Source organism: Scleropages formosus, chromosome 5 (genome assembly GCF_900964775.1).
Source record: "Scleropages formosus chromosome 5, fSclFor1.1, whole genome shotgun sequence".
In the NCBI taxonomy this organism is placed as follows: domain Eukaryota; kingdom Metazoa; phylum Chordata; class Actinopteri; order Osteoglossiformes; family Osteoglossidae; genus Scleropages; species Scleropages formosus.
In genome coordinates, this window is record NC_041810.1 from 1,492,176 (window position 1) to 1,515,928 (window position 23,753).

General features: G+C 41.8%; 1 protein-coding gene and 1 long non-coding RNA gene across 2 annotated transcripts in view; both read left to right on the forward strand.

Annotated features, from left to right (window-relative positions):
* Positions 1-23,753, forward strand: part of LOC108930430 (uncharacterized) — a gene marked incomplete at its 5' end in the record, with an annotated part of 157,895 nt that overhangs the window by 88,707 nt on the left and 45,435 nt on the right. Inside the window, 2 exons of the mRNA XM_029251848.1 lie at positions 2,945-3,230; positions 3,370-3,515. Of these exons, the coding sequence (XP_029107681.1) occupies positions 2,945-3,230; positions 3,370-3,515 (432 nt within the window). The remainder of the gene's footprint in view (positions 1-2,944; positions 3,231-3,369; positions 3,516-23,753) is intronic.
* LOC114910579 (uncharacterized) lies at positions 10,892-12,007 on the forward strand. The gene is made up of 3 exons (XR_003797709.1): positions 10,892-10,960; positions 11,117-11,226; positions 11,516-12,007. It is a non-coding gene; the product is annotated as an uncharacterized LOC114910579 (long non-coding RNA).

Below are 23,753 nucleotides of genomic sequence, written 5' to 3' on the forward strand. Positions count from 1 at the left end.
GCATCCTGGGATCTGAGAGCAGCCAATGTCCTCTGTCAGCAGCTGGGCTGTGGCAGCGCTGTGGCAGTGCCAGGACACGCCTGGTTTGGAAAGGGCAGCGGCCCTGTCTGGGCTGATGTGTTTGAGTGCCAGGGGAAGGAGACACACCTGTCCCAGTGTGCCGTTTCTTCATGGAACCGAGCTCCATGCTCTCATGAACATGATGCAGGAGTCATCTGTACCGGTGAGGAGTTCTGTGCTCATCACTGTACTATAGGAGAGGGGTCACAGTCACATGTCTGTATAGAAACAATCTTCTGTAGATCAGATCCGTTGACTGTAAAACTAATACGCTACACACAGAATGAACTGTTGGTGCTGTAAGATACTCTATAAGAGATGCTGATGCTTCTGCAGGATCATCTCTCTCCAGCCTCAATGGGACGATCCGACTGTCTGGAGAAAGTGGCTGTGAGGGTCATTTGGAGGTTCGCTACCAGCACACCTGGAGCAGAGTTCTCCTGGACTCCTGGAGCATCAGGGAGGCCTCTGTGGTCTGCAGACAGCTGGGCTGTGGTTCTGCAGTGAGGATCTACAGCTCCTCCCTGTCTGGGACAGGGGACACTGATGTGTGTCTCACAGGGTACCAGTGCTCTGGGACTGAATCTCACCTGGTCAACTGCAGTGCTCCACACACACTCAGCTGCAGTTCCAGTCCATGTGTGTCCATAGAATGTTCCAGTGAGTATTAATCAGTTATTATATACACACACACACACACACACACACACACACATTTTCAGAAACGCTTGTCCCTTACGGGGTCACGGGGAACCGGAGCCTACCCGGCAACACAGGGCGTAAGGCCGGAGGGGGAGGGGACACACCCAGGACGGGACGCCAGTCCGTCACAAGGCACCCCAAGCAGGACTCGAACCCCAGACCCACCGGAAAGCAGGACTGTGGTTCAACCCACTGCGCCACCGCACCCCCCTACTTATTATACAGTACATTCATGAATAATGTTGTTTGTATATTGATTGATTATACTGGATATTTTATTTTAAGTCTGTTTTACAAAAACCTGGTACCTCCTTCCCTGTGTACCTTTTTCCAGAACACAAGTCCCTGAGGCTGGTGGGTGATGAGGGTGGTTGTGCAGGGAGGCTGGAGCTGTTCCACCAGAGCTCCTGGTGGACAGTGTGTGATGACTCCTGGGACCTGAATGATGCTCAGGTGGTGTGCAGACAGCTCCAGTGTGGGACGGCTCTCCGCTCCACCTCTTTTGGTCCAGGAACTGAATCCATCTGGCCGGGTGAAGTGCGCTGTGTTGGGAACGAGTCGTCCCTGTGGGACTGTCTGACTGTACAGCAGAGACAACATGACTGCGTTCACAAGGAGGATGTAGGAGTGATTTGTTCAGGTTGGTACAGTATTTAGCTGTGTCTTATACTTGCACTTTTAAATGAATCCTTTTAGTAAAATGTTGATGAAACTTCCATTCTCACCTTCACTGTAAATATTCGAACATGCACTGGCTTTTTATATAACAATCTTTTCACTTACAAATTTTCAAACATTGATAGCAGAAATGAGTTGTAACTCTTAAACTCTGTAAAATATTTCATTACTTGTTCTCAAGTTGTAGTAAAGGAGCTGTATAATTTGTTTTCAAGCTAGTGCTTTCTACCATCAAATACTGATGTTCTAAGTGAAGCATTGCCAACCTATGTTGCCCGACTGACTAATGCAAGTTCAGGCAATCTGACAAAATGCTGTACAGTTTTACCATCCTTGGGATTTTGATCACGAGCGCTGACTTGCATTTTCTTTTGTTTACTGCGACAGTGTTACCTGATTGTTGTGTTTTCTTATGGGACAGTCAGAAGTGTAGCAGTCAGGGCTAATGACTTAAATGCTGGTCCTCTCGCAGCTGTATTGCCTTGGATAAAGGCCTGTATCTCCATCTTGAATGTGAAAGGGTGAAATTAAATTGCTAAACATACTGCTTTGCACTGGGTATTACGAGTACAAAATAAAATGTGGTTTTAATGGTCATGCTATCTTTTCTGCCGAACCACTTTTCATTCTCAGATTGATGACATATTTTGTGTACTTATTAATTTCAAGTGTTTGTCCATTTCCTTACAGAGTACAAAGAGATGAGACTGGCTGAAGGCTGTTCTGGGCAGTTGGAGGTTTACTATAAAGGCACCTGGGGAAATGTGTGTTTCAATCAAATAGACACCTACACAACGAGTCTAATATGTCAACAACTCAACTGCGGAACGAGTGGAACTGTTTCTAGTACAGGATCTCGACTGAAAGGAGCTCCAAACTGGCTGGATAATTTCAAATGTCGCCCGCATGACTCCACACTGTGGCAGTGTCCATCTGCTTACTGGGGGGAGAAGAAATGTGACGAGGATGAAGTTGCCACTATTACTTGTAAACGTATGAGTACATAAAATATTAACATTGTAATATTTATTTTTATAATTGTTCTGTTAAAATATTTAATGAGAAATGCCACAGTAGAAAAACAGAACTGATTTCAACGCTAAGATGTGATCACTTTAAAGGCCAACACTCTTTGCACATCTAGGAATGTGACATGGTGACAAAACAAGACATTTGACAAAACAGGAGTTATCAGCATGGCTACTGTACCAGGTGCCATATTAATTGTCAAATGAGTTTTCCACGTATATTTGAAGACTGTTTGTAATGTAAGATGGAGATTTTTTTGTGAAACCTACTTAGTGTAGAAAACATCGGATGGTAGTTTAATAGATACAGAGATGGAAGGTTTCAGGTTCAAGAGTAACTGCCTGTACCTGCTGCAGTACTTGTATTTTTAGAAAATACTCATTTATATGAGTTTGTGTGGTATTGTGAGTCCTTTGATCTAAACGAATACCCGTATAATTTACCCACTGATTTTCTCCACATCCTCTCTCTCCAGAAGAAAATTTGGCTTTGAAGGGAACAGCAACTCAGTCATCCCAGTACAACGCTGCTGGTGCTGCTGGCAAAGCTATTGATGGGAAGAGAAATGCAAAATTCTCTGATCATTCTTGCACTCACACCGAGCGGGACTCCAAACCGTGGTGGAAAGTGGACCTGCACAATGTGTACGCTGTGACCTCAGTGACCATCACCAACAGAGGAGATTGTTGTGCTCAGAGAATCAATGGGGCAGAGATTCGTATTGGAAACTCCCTGGATGACAATGGCAACCAGAACCCCTTGTATGTAGTGTTACCAGTTTTAATGGCATGGATTTAGAAACATTTTAATCATTAAATATGTTTAATATGTATGATATTTCAAAATTCAAAATACTTAGAATATAACAACTTATCCAGTGTATGATGAATGTCGTTTCAGATGTGCGGTGATCACTTCAATCCCAGCAGGGAACTCTAGGACTTTTCAGTGTAATGGGATGACGGGTTGGTATGTCAACGTGGTCCTCCCAAGACCTGACTTCTTGACTCTTTGTGAAGTTGAAGTTAATGGATACCTTAGTACTGGTTGGTATCACTGGCAAAGGTATTGCTGCCACAGTAATTATTATATTGGCTACACCACAGTTAGAAAAATGTTTGTTTTATTAGGGGACACAACTTTTGAGGTAAAAATTTCTTAAAATTCACATGGAAAGTTTTATTTCTGAGCAAAAACTGAACGGGAAAATCTTTTTCTCTCATTTAGACAGTTGATTACATTAATTTCTCTCTTGAATAACAGCAGTATTTTCATAGCACTAAGGTTCAATAAGTCTGACAGTAAAGCTTTATGTTTATGTTTATGTTCTACCACAAAACTTCATCAGTCATTCTTGTCCAGTCTACAGTGGCCTAACCTGGTCAGCCCACTGAGCAGGTGTGGAGAAACTCTGGAGTGATTTTTTTTCCCTCTGAGTCATAACCCAGGAGACACTTATTAGTCCAATTTCCAATTTAAGGAAAATAATTATTTGAGAAGGGGGTGCGGTGGCGCAGTGGGTTGGACCACAGTCCTGCTCTCTGGTGGGTCTGGGGTTCGAGTCCCGCTTGGGGTGCCTTGCGACGGACTGGCGTCCCGTCCTGGGTGTGTCCCCTCCCCCTCCGGCCTTATGCCCTGAGTTGCCGGGTTAGGCTCCAGTTCCCCGTGACCCTGTATGGGACAAGCGGTTCTGAAAATGTGTGTGTGTGTGTAATTATTTGAGACTCATTTAAAAATTCATAAATACATGTGACAGTCAGTAGTTTACAAGAGAAGGTGATGCGTTTGGCAGATCTAACAAGGCTTTCCAGTTGCTCTAAAATAGTCATGTACTATGTTGTACTATGTTCAGTTCAAAAAGTATTTCATGTTGTGCTGCTGTATCTCAGCACAGGGAAGATGATCTGTGATGTTCACTGAGCTCTTTTACCTTCACATGTGTTCTCTGCCTGCTGCTCTATGGTTAATCACAGTCTTTATTTACCTCCATAGGCCAACTCTCCCTGAGACTGAAGGGGGGAAAACAGAACATGCTCAGGGAGGGTGGAGCTGTGGTATAAGGGCTCCTGGGGGACCATCTGTGATGACTTGTGGGACATGAGTGATGCCGAGGTGGTCTGCAGACAGCTGGGCTGCGGGGCAGCACAGGAGGCTCATGGAAATGCTGCCTTTGGGAGAGGAAATGGCCCCATTTGGCTGAATGAGGTGAAGTGCAGGGGTGATGAACTCCACCTGTTGGACTGTCCTCACCCTCTTCAGGACCACACGACCTCCTGCTCTCATAAAGAGGATGCTGGTGTCACCTGTGAAGGTAAGATTTGCCTGTCAGCTTCATTGCATTCAACAATATAGTGAGTTATTAACAGCAGAATAAATTAAACAACAAATCTATAACAGAAGTATTAAATATAATGTGGTAAATTCTGACACTACTGGAATACTTGGTTTAGACTCTTGGTTTTATCCATAGTTTTTTGTTTTGACTGTATTAGAGAGTACAGCTGTCATCTAGGTGCAAGGTTCAAGGTTTATTCTCATAAATGCAAGTACCATGAAATTCTTGTTTGAGTGCTTCTCCACAGACTATGAACAAAAAAAATGTAGAGAGTACTGCACGAAAACAAAACAATAAATAATGCCAATAACAAGAAATAACAATAACAATAAATAATTGACAGCCAGAGTACTTAAAACTGAGCATACTTAAAGTGACAATGTAATGTGCCAATGTGCTTGGAGGGAACAGTCCAACTCTAGTTGTACTAGTTGCAATCTAGATTGTTATTAATTAGAGATCCAGCTAAGACTGGTTTCATTAAAAACTTAATGGTGAATTTCACATTTCTGTCATGTGTCAGTTGAATATTTTTACAGGACTGAGTACATCTCTGTTTCTATTTTTCAGTCATACCTTCTGAACGCACAGCTGCAACAGGTAAAGTATAGTGTTCGTGCCTTGTGTTTGTATAATTGATTGAGTTAATAATAAAATTCTGTCAAATTACATGTAAATAATGGAATTCCACAAAGAACCACAACCACTGTAAAACCAGGTATTTTTCCTTCCTGTTTGTTTGTGTAGAGTGTAAAGTTAAATTACATGACTTCTGTTTCTTGCAACAGGAACGTGTTGTTCAGTTCTCTGTGTGTCTCCTTCAGTTGGACCCAGTCCACCGTCCCCACTGTCCATCCCTGCTGTGGTCTTCCTGGTACTGGGAGCTCTTCTCTTCCTACTGCTAGTGCTGCTCGCTGGTCGTCAGTTGTACCAGAACAGGGTGCTGAAGAGAGGTACAGAGGAACACCGCTGATCACATGACTTTTCACGCACAAGCAGCATGAATATGGAATATTTTTAATTATTAAGACCTTTTGATAAAATGTAATGAGTGATATTGTTTCATCCCACTGTGTCTTTTTGTCTTTGCCCCACAGCCCTGTACCAGGGGGGTCTCACGCCTCTACATGAGGCCATCTACGAGGAGATAGAATACAACCTGACCAGGGGAGAGACATACAGAGGTCTCAGAAAGGGTGAGAAAAATCTGACTGTCCTTCTTATATTTGGAAATGAGGAAATAGAGATAGAAGGACAAATAGCTAGAAATTTTATTTATCCTGAAGTAAATTGTACAACTGGACCTCCTGAAGTCCACCGCCATCTTTTTAGTCTTTCCAATGTTGAGCTACAGTTGGTTTGGTTTGCATCACTCAACAAAATCCTTCTCTAAGCCTCTGTACTCATCCTCCTACCCATCTCTGATACTCCCAACTATTGCTGTATCACCTGAGAACTTCCCTGTGTTTTACCTGAAGTCCAAGCTGTACAGGATGAACAGGGAGGCAACCAGAACTATCCCTTGAGTGGTCGGTGTGCTGCTCACAGCCATGTCTGATACACAAGCTGCTGTGTAACTCTCAGCTAGTCCACAATCCAGGAGACAACGGATGTATCTACCTGCATTTACTAAAGATTCTCCCCCAGCTTCCCAGTCTGAGTTGTGTTTTAAATTCATTGAAGACGTAAAAAATATTGTCATGATGGATACTGTACATGCTGGTGTATTATATACATGATAATGTAAGTACTACATTATTTAAAGGTATATAGAGTACATAAACATTGTATACATGCTGTCAAGAGGGATTAGACAGAAAAACTTAAATTCTGAATTATAAACCTGAATATCTGCAGACAGCAACACTGTGAAAGCACACAGGATTATAGGCTCATATGTACAGTGTTCAAAATGTGAAACTTTGCTGAAAACCACAATTTTCCATCGGTTACTGTTGCATATTTCTAATCTCTGTGTATGAGATGATGTCACCTGCAGATAAAAATCAGTCTCGCAGGTATGAAACTTTCCTCTTGCTGGGCTTCCATCTGGAACCATGTGATCAGAGCTGAGAAACCACACGAGGACCTTGCAGCTGCAATGCTGTAAACCCTCCAGACGAGAGACAGCAGCCAATAGGGAGGAAGAGGATGTTGGTGATAAGAGTGTCAGTTAGCGTTCCTGGGTGTGGGCGTTAGCTGCTCGAACCTCACACATCCTGTCTTCTCTCAGTGTGTGAGGCATCAGCAGAGAGAACTTCATGTATCTTCTCCCTGAGGACAGGACTGAGTGTGTCTCTCCTTCACAGGAAGTGTCCTGTCTGAGGATGTGCCCTCTGGGTATGAAGACGTGGAGGACAGTGAGGGAGACCCCCTCTCAGGTAGGGGGCTTGTTGTGTGTGTACTGTCACTGAGTGTGTGTGTGTGTATGTGTGTGCGCTCTAATTAAACTAGGACTGTTGCTGATGCTCAAATGGGTACCATTTGACCATGACTGCTTTGTATGATCACTTAGTTTATTCATTTATTGTGTTTTTGTGCCTTATTAACTGAGAATATTTAGTCATAATAAAAAGGCATGACGTAAAATCCTTATTTAACGCCCCCACCCTAATTATGCCCCCACCCATTTTTGAAAATACCTGGTATTTTTTTTTTGAGTAATCAGAAAAGAATGAAAAAAGAGTTTACTGGTACCAAGTTTCAAATCCCATTCTCTTCCATAGTCTGTAACATGAAACAATCCACAAACACATTAATAACTATGTGAACACGTCAAACTTCCGAGAAAAACACTGACATTGACAACTGTTACACCGTATTAACACATTTACACACTGTAAACAACAAAGATAATCTACTGGTTTATTAATGTCCGGGACTGTCTTATTCCGACGCCTCCCCGACGTTTGTCACATGCGAGTGGTTAGATTGACGAAAGTTCACACCCAGCAAGGCCAGTACTACCCCTGGCAACATTCTCAAGCACACTTTCACTCAGGATGCTAGGGGGTAATACCGGATGTACTTGTGGCATTTGCATGAACTTTTTAGGGAGGGAAACAATGATCAGTTTCACTACCGTATCATGACTTCTAATACTCGTTCCCATTTTGGAAAATGTAACGCCCCTGGGGCGTTAAATGGGGATTTTACGATATACAATTTTTATTTCCTGGTTACTCTTTACATATATAACAGTACGTATAGAAAAATGTGAATAAAGTCTGAGTATATCTTGAACATCTCTTCTTTCCAGGGAAAGATGAGAAGCCAGAGGACTATGACGATGCGTTTCCTGTAGAGAAGAGTGCAGGAGGTTTGTCAGGTAGGTTTGTGCTGGGAGCTTCATGTCATCCTAATATGTCAATTCATCGGTATCAGTGAAAGGTGTCCAATAATCCAATAGAGTACGTTCTGTGAACCATAGCAGGCAGTAGAGTGAGAGGAAATGACACTTCAGAAGTGCTTTTAGACACAAGTGGTTCTTCTCTGTTACAGAGAAGCTGTCTACAGAAGACACACCAGAGGACTATGATGATGTTACCATGGGACAGAATCCAGGTAGTTTGTCAAACAAATTAATGTGTTCATTGTGTTGGGAGGGAAATTTGAAATATAAAAACTGAATATGTATTGATCCTTTGGGTCTTTAACCGAGTGTGTAATTTATGGATTACATTAAAGATCATTCCAGTCCAGTTTCTTAATTCTTGCTTTAGAATTTCTCTGCGGTCATTAGAAGAGTTCTGAAAAACTGAAGGTTCTTGTATGAAAAATAAAGTATTTCACCACAGTTTAAATTTGTGATGCCTAAAATCCCTACAGAGCCAAATGACTTCTCTGCTCCAGGTTCCAGACTGATGGGGACAGAAGAAACAGTGGAGGACTATGATGATGTTGTGAGTGTAGAACAGAGTCCACTTGTGTTACCAGGTGTGTTTCTCTTTGTAGACAAATGATGGTGCAGAACATGCTTTTCGTCCACCACCATGTTCTTGTCAACTCTGTCTTTTTAAATCTGGTTTTCTCAGGGTTCTGTACCACTGCTTTATTTTTACTTTGTCTTCAGTACATCCGTAAAGAAAAAAGTACTTATACACCATTATATTTCTATCACTATTTTATATTCAAAAGTACATTACTGTAACTTGATTTGCACAAAGGTATCAGATCATATTCTGAATCTGAAAATTTCCCACAAAAACAGGCTGTTGCAATAAGCAATTTGGTTATGTACCCATTTATGTAGCAGGGTGATTTTTAACGTAGCAGTTGAGGTTAGTACCATGCTCAAGGACACTTTAGCAGAAAATGGGATTGAAACCTAGAACCTGAGAGTCCAAAAGCAGTAGTTCTTCACAACATTGTCTGCTTAACAGTGTCATTTTACTTGCACTAGAGATTTAATTTATTGAAAAGATCTGAAACTTAATATTGTTGCAGTTCATATTTCTGCTGTTTCAGACTATTAACAGCATAATTTTAATCAATGTGACTTCATTTTTTTTTAATCTGAAACTTAATAGTACTTTTACCTGAGTACTGTGTTTGGCTACTGTGCTCCCCTCTTGTGTGTACAAGGATGTGAGTCATTGTGTCTCCCTGTAGGAGAGAGAGCATTGACCACACTGCCCCCTGGGGAGGGACCCCCTGCTCCTGACCCCACTGACTATGATGATGTAGAGGATGGGGGATCCTCTGCAGTTCTGGAATCAATGTGTGACTGACAGTCCAGTCTGAAGGTCCTTGTGCCCAAAGCTTCAAACCAACTCATTAAAATTATCCATATAAAGTGGCTGGTAACATTAAACTTTTACCTTTGTTTTTTATGAGAAGATAGATTCATACTTTAGAATAAAAAGGGCTTTTAAACTTGTAAAAATGTAAATTTGCACTTTAACACTTGACAATATGCATCAAAATTAAAACCAAACTGGACTAATGCTGTGTCCATTTTATTATTGATGTATATGTGTTTGAAGGTATTAAGCAAGAAATTAGTTATTTCTGACTTGATTGTCTTCTTCTTTGTGCTAAACTCAGGACATTAATGTTTAGCCTCCTCTACATACCTATAGCACAGCAAGGTCTGGCAGCTCCAAAGAGTGACCAGGCGGGGAATTAATGTGGTCTTTTTATTTATTTTAATCATACTTAAACCAAAATATAACAACACAATTCTATGAACAAGTGGGAGCCAGCAACACAATAGCAAGCACCCAAAATATGGTACAAATCATTCAAGTCAACAACTTACAGCATGAAACTATGTCTTCCTCCCCTCTTCCTTCACCTCCCAGTCTGTGATTTTCTTTAGTCCTTTGGATATTCAGCTGCACCTGGGGCTCGCTGTGCCAATACAAGGCTGCACCCAGGTTCAGCTGTCAGTCTTACAGGTTTGGCATGGCCTAATTCTAGCTTGCCTTATTTACCCTTTGCGACTGTCTACAGTACCTCACCTCTATCTTCATCACGGTGAGGCCACTGTTTATTCTTGTTACTTAAAGGTTACTTAAACCTGCATCTTTGTTCTACTCCGCTTGGGTTCTTGGCCTGTCACATGGAGGTTCTGGGTGATGATGGTTGCCTCCTAGCCTTGTCCTTCCATCATCTCAGTAGGTGCAACTATTATTTTTTTAATAACAATTATTAAGGTTTAACAATTAGCAATAAAGATAACCAGTAATAATTATTAACAATTGCTTGAAGCCACTGCATGACACATTGAAGCCATAACACTATCCTGTGCATACATCCTGTTTAAGAAAACTTCTGCAGATTCCAGCCATATCTCATGACATACTCTACACAGCTCCCAGTCCAGGTCATGGTAATATCCTACTTGGACAACTGCAACACCCTTCCTTCAGGCCTCTGTCATCAAGCCCCTCCAGCTGATACAAAATGTCATAACAAGACGTGTGATCTACCAGAGATTTCCCATGCATCTCCCGTCCTCGCCTCCGTCCATTGGCCTTCTGTAGCTGCTGGAATCAAGTGCAAGAGTGCTTGTAGCCTGCAACATAGTCAAAATATCTACACCATGATATCTTCAGGATCTGATGACTCCCAACACTGCAGAAACACTGCTACGCTCTGCCACCTCTGGCTGCTTGGTGGTCCTACATTGAAGACGTTGAAAACTGAATGACAGTAGGTTCTGGTTTTTTACTATATTTGGTAGAATGAGCTCCCTCTCTCCCTCAGAACTGCTCTCTCCCTTTTGTTGTAGTGTACTTACTTTTTCAAAATTGTCCTTCTGAAAACTTCTGAAATACCATTTTGCTTTGTGAATAATTTGTTTCATAGTTGAGGCAACTAAAGAAATGAGAGCTATAAAAAGAGTGCAGTGGGAAAGTACAGACATGGCGTGGAACCACCACCTGACTGTGATGGTAATATCTGGTGACATCCAACAGGTTTGTAATAAACCAGTTTATTAAGCTTATTTGTTACCAATCACTGAAATTTCCATGAACCTGGAATTGTCTGAAAAGTTCTTTTTTACAACCTTATCAGCATTCAAGAGGAATTTTAGGCTCATATTTTAACAACTGAAACTGGACTGAAAACTACACTTGTTTTTTAATTTTTAAACTTATTCAAGAGTCAAAATGTATAATTTTCAAACCCACTTCCATCAAGATCAAAATGAGCAGGAAAGATACATGGAAATGCTTTGACAGGTGAAACATAGCTTGTACGCAGGCAGCATGTGCCGTATCGCAGTTCCAAGATCACCCAGCTGCTGAGGGACTCCCTGGGAGGAAACTCCCAGACCTTGATGATAACCCGCATTAGCCCGTCCTCCAGCAGCCTCCATGAGACGCTCAGGTCGCTCCAGTTTGCCAACTGCGCTCGGGCCATCCGCAACCAGCCAGTGGTGAACTGGGACAAAGGCATGGAGCAACTGGGAGAACCTGAGCCAGAGGAATGCACTCTGCAGGAACCTGTATGGAACCAAGGAGGTGGCAGCTGGGTCTCCCACAAAGAGTATGAACAAAGCCAAGCTCAGGCTCGAGCTCTTGTGGAAAAAATATCCAAGCAACAGAAGAATCTCAACCAATTCTGTAATTTTATGGAGGATGTCGCCAACCTACTGATGGAGCTCCTTGACTTCTTGGACCCTGCTTTAAGCCCCACCCAAAGCCGAGTACGGGAGCCGCAGGAGACAAACACGATGGAGATGCTGAAGCAGAAGTCCACCCATTAGCCAAGTGTCACACACTGAGATGTGACGGGTATGCTGGAGGCAAAGAATCAGTAAGATGCTGGCAAAAATACCACCGAAGTACTGAATCTTGTTGCTGCTGCCTGTTCACATGCATTTCACTTTGTGCTGTTACAGTTTGTTTTGGTCCAGTAGGTCATTTAACGTGTGTGTCCCCTCCCCCTCCAGTGGTTCTGAAAATGTGTGTGTGTGTGTGTCATTTAACATTTTCTGTTTGAACCAGGTTGGGTGCCGGGAAAGGCCTACCGGTATCTGTTTGCCCTTAACTATTAACATTTCTTTTATTGAAGTATGACAAGAAAATGCAGTTGGTTGTTACAAGTAAATACATTTATTGCACTTTTCAAAAATCACTTCTGTAATTTTTTTGCTTACCATTCAGCTATTTGGCATTTTCTTGTGCTGGGTAGCCTGTATTGCAAACCAGATAGACTCAACCACTCGGGGTATTTCTAGGTGGGAGTCCTTGGGCACGACCAACTTGACAGGGGTGTTTCACTGAGTAATGGGATAAATGTTTTTATATATTGTAAGATAGGGATATTTATAACAGACAAATGTTTTGTATGGCTTGTATGTTTTTGTATTTATACTGGGTGTTATTTTTGGGGAAATGTACTTTGGAATAGTTGTTGAGGCTGTTATGGTGTAGCCAGGAGGGTGGAGTTACTGCTATAAGGCAGGCCCGAGGCTCATGTTCTTTTGTGACTTAATGCTTGTTTTTGTATTTGGCTGGGGTTAATGTGTTTTGAGGCGCATCTTTTAAAGTAAAGAAAAATAAACCTTTTTGGTACAACTATTTCAGTTCTCCACTGCTGCCTCCATCTGTCATCCACACCCCACATCACTGTCCTGTAGCTCAGACTAGAACTCAGAAAGTGCCAGGTATCTGTCCTTCTGTGTGTGTGAACTGACAGTCTGTGGGTTGATGATGGGGGGTAATTTTTTATTGCTGGCATTTCTGTTTTTGTTTTACTGTAATGCCTAAGTAAGAAGGAGAATAAATTGATAATAATAGCGTTCTCATATTAATCAAACTGTTGGTTCTTTGTTCAAGCCACACTGTTAGTGTGATGATTAGATGATGTCCTGCTTCTATGATGCCCTGGCTGTAAATGAGCAGATTCCGTCCCAGTAGGAAGCACAGCTGCAGCAGCTGCAGGATCAGGTGGACCGACTGGAGCAGGAGAAACATGTGCAGGGCTCTGCTGGAGAACAGGGACAGGTGTCAGCTGCTGTTTCCAGACTTTAATTTAGTCTTTTTCAGTATCCATTTACTAAATATTCAGTATTTAAAATGTTTTCTGGCAGATTTGTTCCAGTATCTGTGTTCTCCAAAATCACAAGGTGGCATTAGTGTAAAATGTACGCATTCATCTTATCGAAGTGTGAACGTGCAGATACTCCATACTTCGGTTGAATCTGTTTTAGTTAGGTGTAGTCTTTTTTTCTTTTTTTTTTTTCAAGGAAAACAAGGGTAAAGAGAACTAGGAAGAACTAGGAAGGTGCGCGTAGAAGGGACTGTTCATGGTGAAGGTGCTTCTCTTCAGGATCCCCTTTGTTCCCCTCCTGAAAGTCACCACTGCAAATCCTGTTACACACCGTGACAAAGGAGCAATTGCACTGGGTCCTACTTGATCTGCCTCACAGAACAAGACAGATAGTGAAAGGAATATAAGAGAAGAAGCCTCAGAGAGCTGGTTTAGAATGAAAGAAAAGGTTTAGGATCAGAAAGACAGGCCGTCAGATTGTGAAACAGCATTTTTCAAGGCTGCTGCTGAAAGGCACCAACTGACTTCAGCCTGTTGTAGATCAGGGGTACTCAAGTTCAGAGGCCAAGCGGGCCACATTTAAACCACATAAAATGCAAAGGGCCACAAATTACATTTTGCGTCATAAGACTTTATTTAAGAGAATATTTGCAGTTTTACTGATTTAGAAATGCGGTTTATTACTTATCTAAGTCTTGCTTGTCCTTGTCCTAGTGGGAAATCTGAGTCTGCATTCTTTTCACAAGCAGTTTCAAGTCTGGCTGTTGCTCACTGGTAGCTGCTCTTAGGCAGTCTGTCAAATGTCTGTCAGTTAGACGAGAACGTTGCTTTGACTTTATTATTCCCATTGCAGAAATGAGAGAAAGCGCTTTTAACAATGCCACGGATCATGATGGATCGCTGGGCGTGAAACCCCGCTACTAGCAATCATCATGTCTTTTACCTTTTGACACCTGAGATCGCTGCCGTGGGGATATAATCCGATAGGCGACGGTGAAGTGGGGATGAAGTTGCTCATGTAATGGTGGCGCTGCAGATTAGCTCGCTTGAATACAGCAATTGTTTTCTGACAAATGAGACACATTGGATTGGTTTGCCACCTAGTATCTCCGCAAAGGCAAATTCCATTTGCCACGCAGGGATGAAAACTCATCGTCAATCTTCCTTTTCTTTCACGCCATCATTGCATTAGTTAATGTACAGTACGTACACACATTTTCACAAGGTTTATGACAGATGAGGAGTCGTGATGATTTGTCGCCGCCCGATCAGGTCATTTTAACTTCCGCGGTTTCAGTAGCCATCGCTTTAAAAGGTGCACTACCGTTTTTTTCACACGACTTCTGATTAAATTCATGACCATTAAATATAGGCTAATATTATCTTTATATTTCATATTTTAATATTTAACAATTGACGCAATTTACACAATGTAAAGTGTCAGGAGTATCAACCGCATTTAAATGACGCAAACATAAAGTCACACCGCCTAATATTTGCGCTACTTTTAAGCACAAATTATAATAAAAATACATTAATCTTCAGCATGACGCGGGTCACAAAATTAATGCCGCGACGGGCCGCCTGTTGAGTATCCCGGTTGCAGATACACTGTTACTCTGAAATTGGTGAGGTGAATAAATACCCAGCAGGTCAGGAAATAGAAAAGTCAAAAGAAGTACTGTCTTCAGGAGAACAGTCTATGGGTCACTTGTGTATTGTTTAGAAACCAACCAAGAAAATGTCACATCACAAAAAGCTCAAACAACCATGCAGTCGCGGGTCACGGAACACAGGTACAGTATGGCGCCCACTGAAGGGGAACTTAATCTTCTCATTTTGCTGCCATCTGTTGGATTAGAAAAGTTACTACACTTCATTGGAAAGGGGTATTTTTTTCAATTGAATTTAACTGCAGTACCTGTTTGTGGCCACAAGAGGGTGGAAAGTAAACGCGAACCGCTGTCAATTTCGTCAGCGCTATAGTGAGTGTATCTACAGCAGTTTTTATAGCAGCGTTAATTTCAAGCAGGCTGATGACGAGTAGCTAAACTACTATGTATAGTAACTGCTCTTCCAGTTTTGGTGGTGGTTGTCTGGAGTCTCTCTCAGAAGCAACGTGCACAGTTCGGTTGGGACACCAGTCAGTCGCAGGACAGTCTCACTAAAACACACACAGAGCAACTTGGCTTCACCAATTCCCCTGAAACATAAATTCTTTGTAAGACAACTATGAAGACAAGTAACTGGAGTAAACAGCAAGTAACTAACAGTGAATTCATTAAGTAGCAAGACTCTGCACACAGTGACTCAAGTCCATGACATTTTGGAGACTTGGCTGATGGGCAGATGTGTTGCAGATGTACCGAGTCCCTCCTGTAGAGGGCGCCCTCTGATGGGAACTGCTGTGCACGTGCTGGGGGTGTGTCGGTGGGAGGGAAACCACATGAATAGGAGAACAACACACGACCTCCTCACAGACACTTTCGAACCCAGGCTCAGATCAACAGAGCGGGTGGCAGGAGGTGTCAGAATTACCCACTGTGTCACATTTTGTACATAAATATTGAATCAGTTCTGAACAGCAATACCACCTATAGTTTTAGCTAAAATGAGTGTGAAACCTGCTTTGCTATCAGTTTTATTTTTATTCAAATAATTAAAAAGCAAAATATACACCACCCTCACATATACACAAATACAGTATGTATATATTTTCGATTACAGTACGTACCTGAAATTGGACTGCCAGTGAAAGTAGAGTGCTGCAATAGGTGGTAGCGTAGCAGTTAGGGCAACTGCCTTTGGACCCCAAGGTTGCAGGTTTGAGCCTCATCTCCAGCTGTAGTACTGTTGAGCAAGGTACTTATCCTGAATTGCTCCAGTGAAAAACTACCCAACTATATACATGGGTAAATAATTCTGACATTATAAGTTGCTTTGGAGAAAAGCATCAGCTAAATGTAAGTTAATTTTGCATTATTGTTCAGTATTAGAAAAATATCTTATCTAACCTTTATGAATAAGCAATGAGATGTCCATTGGGGAAAGTGCTGTTAATTTTGAAATAAATATTGTATTGTCCCCCTGTGGAGCTCCTGCACAAAGACTCGAGAGACAGTTTTCTGGAAAAATGCCCTTCACACTACTTTGTGAACACCTGAGAGTTACCCCCGGTCACTCTGAGCCCCTCTACTCCTCACAATAGTTAGGGGTCACCTGTTCAATCCCCAGAATCCCCCAGTGGCAAACAGAGTATCAGTACCGTGACAATAATCAGAAGGGAACACAGCACTATGTACTAGAATGGACACTAATTACAACTATTTACATTCATTTACATCATCCCCCCTCTGCTACCGCTCTTACACTATTGTAGCTTTCATTGGTTAAGGGCTCATGCAACATATCTCACCGTGAGATCGTAGTTGCAAATGAAAAATAATAATGCTCCAGCTATAAATAACTTTCTTTCCGTTAAACGTGCAACGGGAGCTCAGAAACCACACGAGGGGCCCACAGCTGCAGCGCTGCAAAGGCGTCAGGATGAGGACAGATAAACACGCTAATGTGACACGGAGCAAGAGGATGTTCATGATAAGGTGCCACACAAAAGGGTGAACAGAGCTCCGTCACAGAGCTCACCTGCGCTGTAATGTGTAGGAACGGCTGATACTGTAGTGGTGAAAGCTACTGCCTTTGGATCCAGAGGCCATAGGTTTGATCCCCTCCTCTGGCTGTTGTACCCTTAAGCAAGGTACTTCCCCTAAATTGCTCCAGTAAAATTACCCAGCTGCATAAATGGGCAAATTATTATAACGTTAACATGGTAAGTCACTTTAGACAAAAACATCATGTAGATGTGTGCTGAGTTCTTCACTGATTTGCAGCTCTTCTGGAATCCCATCAGAGGACATTAAGCAGCATCAGGCAGTGCACTGTTACCTGATCAACATGGCTCTGTGCACATTATATGAAGCATAATGGATTCCTGCTGGTGGGAGGAACACACCATTTGTCCCCTCTCGCATGAAAACCCTCAAATACCACAAGTTTCTGCAACTTCTTACCTGGATATTAAAGTGGAACAGTATGTAATGTTTAGGCAGAAAGTATTATATATTGCAGGGGGGCGCTGTGGCGCAGTGGGTTGGACTGGGTCCTGCTCTTGGGTGGGTCTGGGGTTCGAGTCCTGCTTGGGGTGCCTTGCAATGGACTGGCGTCGTGTCCTGGGTGTGTCCCCTCCCCCTCCGGTCTTACGCCCTGAGTTGCTGGGTAGGCTCTGGTTCCCCCGCGACCCCGTATGGGACAAGTGGTTCAGACAATGTGTGTGTGTGTGTGTGTGTGTGTATATTATTTATTGCAATGGTTCCATATGTACTGTAAATGAAGCTTTAGACACATTAAATATACAGGAAGTAACATCTAGAATCAGTTTCACAATTTATTTTGATTTGATTTATTGTGATTTTAATTTGTCATTTAGCCTACAGGATGATTGAAGTACTCAAAGATGCAGCTACAGCCCTCTAATCTCCTCTGTTACTGTTATTACTGGTTCTATTAAGAAACAGCTTTCTCTTGAGTCTTTTCCTCCTTGTTTGCAGGTGTGATCATCATGAAGAACTCTACTGTGGTCTAGACACTGTTGTTAAAATACACTTTCCCAGCTGAGCTCATTGTAGTTACAGTAAATCTCATTGTTCAGAATCCTATTTAATTTGCTACTTGGCATTTCTTACAGCTCAGTGTCCTCAAACATGAACTTAACTTGGTTCTGGTGGTGAACTGGGCCTCTCAAGTAGCTACTTTGTTCTTCAGAGATTCACACTCCATGGTATTACTTAATAAATAAGAATAAACTTGTATTTTTCATGTGAAAGAAAAATATATTTCCTTTTCTCATTCTGTCTGTGCTGTGCAAGTTTCTGTCACCGAGACGAATTACTTGTATGTGTGAACATACTTGGCAATAAAGCTTGTTCTGATTCTGATTCTGATTCTGATTAGAGTTGGGGTGGCAACAGACTGAGCAGGGACAACAATACTTCACTCTACTGCTATTTCACCTGAGTAAGTAAAATATCATTTATAGTCAGCAGCATGGATGAACATTAATCAGCCGAAGCAGAAATTAGTTGTAGACAAGTTTATGCTATTTGTTCAGTCCGATCAGCGTCTCCTTTCTGTATGTTTTAAAAGGGACTTGGGACACAGCTCAGTGCTGCCACCTACTGTAGGTTAAAAGTCAACATCAGGATCACATGGAAACAGGGCTGATAAAAGAAGTATCAATACAGCTGTGGTTCTGACTGCTCTCTGTATTGGTTCCTGGCACATGGGAGGATGACCACACCGCCCAGTTCCTTAACTGTCAGCTCTGAGTGCAAGGTGCGAGTATTATACTGCCCCAGTGTACAAAGGACATCTGTGGGAGAAAGACGATGAACTGGACTTTCGGACCAAGTGGGGTTGTCGGACTTGGTTTATGGCTTATGATTTGTGTTAGAGGAGACTTTTTTATACATTTGTTGGTATGTTTTTGTTTCTGTCAGTAGCAGTTTTGCTTTTAATTTTAAAAAAATCTCCATAAATTCTCCTGTTGCTGTGTCAAACCTGGTCACTCCTCAGGTCGGAGACAAATCAGTTTGTCAACGTGTTCATTTTGACAGTGCAGTATTTTTCCACCACTGTAATTCTTCTTCATTTAATGTCCCTTACTGAAGAGCTCACACTGTAACTATGTGAGACTGTAGGTCTTTCTGAGTGGTTTACAGTGGTTTACAGTGTAAGGTGGAGTCAAGACAGACTTCGGTGCTACAGTATCTGTATATATGGAGGAAACACAGAGAGATTCCTCTGATTGGTGTTTCCACACTTTTCATGTGTTCCTGTACTCCTCTGATAAGGCAATGCTGAGTGTGATTGGTGGCTGGGGGCGTGTTCTCCATGGGGGTCCAGGATGGTACAAAGGCACTCGCTCGCCCTGAGAGCTCACAGCTCAAGGTTGGGTTCTGAACTTTGCTCTGAGGACAGTTGGTTTGTGCTCATGGAGATGGAGAGCTGTCTGTTCATCCTCATGCTCTCATCCCTGCTCATGTCCACCACAGCCGGTAAGTACCGTGTTTTACTTCTGCTCCAGGGCTCCTCTCATAGGTCAGAGCTCAGTGGGTCAGGGGATGACATTCTGAAAAGTCACCAGTTTGTGGAGACTGTTTAAACAGTTAACATGAAATACAACTTTCAGCAACACTGATGACAGGTGATTGTGTGAATTTTACATGTGTGTTTATGTTACTGTCTGGGAGTAAAACACTGGTAAGAAGTAATTGAGTGACACTGCAAAGTTGTAACTATAACACCTGCAGTTTAACAGTTTGTGACTCTAAACTATCCTGTAAAGTGTGTTTCAGTGTGTGTATCTGAGATGGATAGACTGCAACTTGGTCTCACGGTGAGATATGGATGGATGGAGAGGATACAGAAAATGCATTTTAGATGTGTCCATTCTGAGAACTTTTCTCCCTCTTGATAAACCCCATTTTATATTTACTCCTTTACTCTTTATGTGTGCAATAGTGTACACAGGTAGTGTGGTATTTGAAGACATGAACTTGTTACGTGGAATGTTGCTGGTTCAAACCCCACATTCCACTGTTGCTGTAGAACTTATTCAGCAAATCACACACACACACACACTTTCTGAACCACTTGTCCCCTATGGGGTCACAGGGAATCGGAACCTACCCAGCAACACAGGGCGTAGGGCTGGAGGGGAAGGGGACACACCCAGGAGGGGACACCAGTCCGTTGCAAGGCACCCCAAGCAGGACTCGAATCCCAGACCCACTAGAGAGCAGGACCTGCTCCAACCCACTGCGCCACCGCGTGCCCCCCCCTTCAGCAAACCACTGTAGTTCATATATACATAGGTCAAATACTGTATGCTTTAGAGAAAACCTAAACAATGAAGTAACATACATTTCTATTTTTAAGTTACAATTAATTAGTGTATTATTTATTATTATTCACTTCTTGTTCATACCAGGTCTGCAGTGGTCCAGAGCCAATAATGGACACATAACATGTAGATGGCATGCAAGTTTCTTGCAGGCCATGTAATGGAAGTAAATTTACATTTATTCATTTAGCAGACGCTTTTGTCCAAAGCGACGTAAATCTCAGCAAAAGTACAATTTATGCATTACATTGAGAGAAAGAGACATAGCTGCAGACATGAAAGTCTCAAGCAAACCTAGTTTGTTCCCTACCACTTGCTGGACCGAGGTTCATCCTTCGAATAGAGGCATAAGACACAGGATAGACAAATCCCGATACCCACACCAATTTTCAAAAAATTTTTTTTTTTTTTATTAAATATTGTAAGATACACAAATGAGCAGTACAATACCTGAGTAATGGCTGAATAAAGGTTGTATCGGGGATGCGTCTGGAGTTACGATACGTGAACAGTTACACCATAGATGAGCTGGAGAGATCTTGATTAAATGTAAATTAAATGTAATCAGTAATTTTTATTATTACATTAATGACATTGTGTCAAATAAAATCACAAACCAGATAAAATGATTGAATCAAGAGAGTCAGGAAAGACTTTATTGTCATTTCAACCATAGCTGGTACAGTACACAGTGAAACAAAACAACATTCCTCCAGGACTATGGTGCTACATAAAACAACAGAGTTTCCGACACAGACTACATAAAGTGCACGTTTAAGACTTGTGCAGACAGTGCTAGACATTACAGCAATTACTAAAACAGGACAATCGTCCCATTGTCAGTCCAGTCCCTGAGTACTGAGGAGTCCGATGGCTAGGTGGAAGAAACTGTTACGTGGTACCGAATGCTTCCGAATTATTTAAAAATATCAATTATGTAATCCACGTAAATGGAAATGTCATTACATAAATATCGTTATGTAATCCACATAAATACAAAGAAGGGGGAGACTTTCTGAATTTTAAAGTGTCAATGAACACCTCAGAAATGTTGAGTTCATGTCTTTTTCCTATTTTTAATAGTATTTTGATGACAAAATATACAAACATAGCTTCATATTAGCATGTAACTATAGTTCAAGTTGCTAGTCAACAAATGTTTAACACTGAAAATGGGGAGAAGCATTAGAAATCTGACAATAAGCCTTTGAGTTTTCATTTACTGTTCAGTCTTCACCAAATTATGGGACGTAGTTACATTCATCCACGTGTTTTCACAGCATTTGATGTATCTATTTAAACTGACAAGGACTGCTGTTTTGAATTAATAAAATATTGAACTTATAGAACGCATATAATTAAGTTCTGTTTATAATGTTCTTTTAGAACGTATGTAATTTAGTTCTGTTGTGCGTTTGCCATATACCAGTATCATTTATTTGTATTAAACAATGTGAAAATCTTTTGGATCAGTTAAAAATAAATTATTTTATGGCTTTGTCAATGAATATGTACTTTTTATAATATGTAAAAAACTAGATATATAACTGTATAATGCATGTTATTATGTATTCCATACAACAGTGAAATAACTTTTGATTTATGCTCATATTATTTATATTAGAGGTTTTCATTACATGAATTCAATAGTATACACACACACAGAGTCTGAAACCGCTTGTCCCAAGCGAGGTTGTGGCAAACTGTAGCCTACCCCTGCAACATAAGGCACAAGGCCAAGGGGGGAGGGGACACACCCAGGACAGGACAGGACACCAGTCCATCCGCCACAAGACACCCCAAGCAGGACTTGAGCCCCAGACCCACCACATAGGAGGCACCGGCCAAACCTGCCACACCAACATGCTCCGTGTTCAATGAAAATGAAAATGGCATATTTTGTTTTGAAATCAATCAATAACAAAGTCAATAACAACAACCCTGGTAAAACTAAAAAATGGGTCTCCTATTCTGCACCGCAACCCCGCTTGGGACAAGTGGTTGTTCCCCATGACATTTACACTGAAGAAATGTGTATAAAGCATACATCTAAATGTGTACATTATAAATTTACATTTTGTATTATTTAACAGTGACATGCTACACACTGGAATTTTCAGGTAAAACAAATAATGGGAATTGCAGTGGCGCAGTGGGTTGGACCTGGTCTTGCTTTCTGGTTGGGCTGGGGTTCAAGTCCTGCTGGGGTGCCTTGCGGTGGACTGGTGTCCCATCCTAGGTGTGTCCCCTCCAGCCTTACTCCCTGTGTTGCCGAATTAGGCTCCGGCTCCCCGCGACCCTATAGGGAATAAGCAGTTCAGACAGTGTGTGTGTGTAATTCTAAAAGGCCAACAGCTATGAAAATTATACTGATCTCTCCTGTTTCAAATCTCCTTGTAGCTCTTTATGCAGCACTGATCAAATACAGCTTTTTGGAAACACAGTTGAAGCTCAAACTGAAACATGTAAAAGACTCCACTGGAGTGTTTCTGTGTCTCTTCTTCCAGACAGTGATGTGAGGCTGGTGAACGGAAACAGTCCTTGTGAGGGAAGAGTGGAGATTCTTCATGAAGGACAGTGGGGAACTGTGTGTGGAGGTGGCTGGGATATAAATGATGCGTCAGTGGTGTGTAGACAGGTGTTCTGTGGAGATGCTGTAGCAGCACCGCTAAACAGTTACTTTGGAGCAGGAACAGGGAAGATCTGGATAGTTGGGGTGAACTGTGGAGGTTCAGAATCAACACTGAAGGACTGTGGACATGGAGGATGGGGTAATGTTTATGGCTGTGAACATGTTTATGATGCTGGAGTCATCTGCTCAGGTAGGAGACTGTTTGGTCTTATTGAATTTTATCATTTATTATAGTTTCAGTTCATTTCTTCTGTCCATTAATTAATTTCTTGTCGTAATTTGCCCATTTCTTGACTTTTCTGAATTCTCATGAGGATAATAAGTTAGTTGTGCTTTCAGAGTCACAAAGAGGATTTACTGTATTTCTGTCCTATTGTCATTTGTCCCTTTTCTTGAATTACTTACTTTTCTGTCCAGGAAACAGTCGGTGTGTAAAATGTCTTTGCTTTGTGTTCTCGATAACTTATTGATAATTGGTCAATAACTTGCTCAGTAAAGTCATCGCTCCAGTATCGCCAGCATGATTGGTTCTTTTCAGTTTCACTCTTTTCTCTTGAAAAAATGCAATGAATCATTACTGAGGGACGAGTTTAGCAGCCTGTTGAAGTATACATGGAACATATTAATTTTTAATATCAGCCCCAGCACTGTTTGAATACAGTGTGTTTTTGTTAGGTTCAAGTGCAGGTTCCTCTACTGACTGAGCTCTTCATGTTCAGCTACTTGCTCACAGTGTGATGAGAACAGGGATCTTTCAACGTCTCCGCTTTTCTTTAAGATGGAAAAGTTATTTTGAAGAATTAAAAACAGACTTTGCCAAACACTACAAATTCTTTTTTAGGAACCTTTAC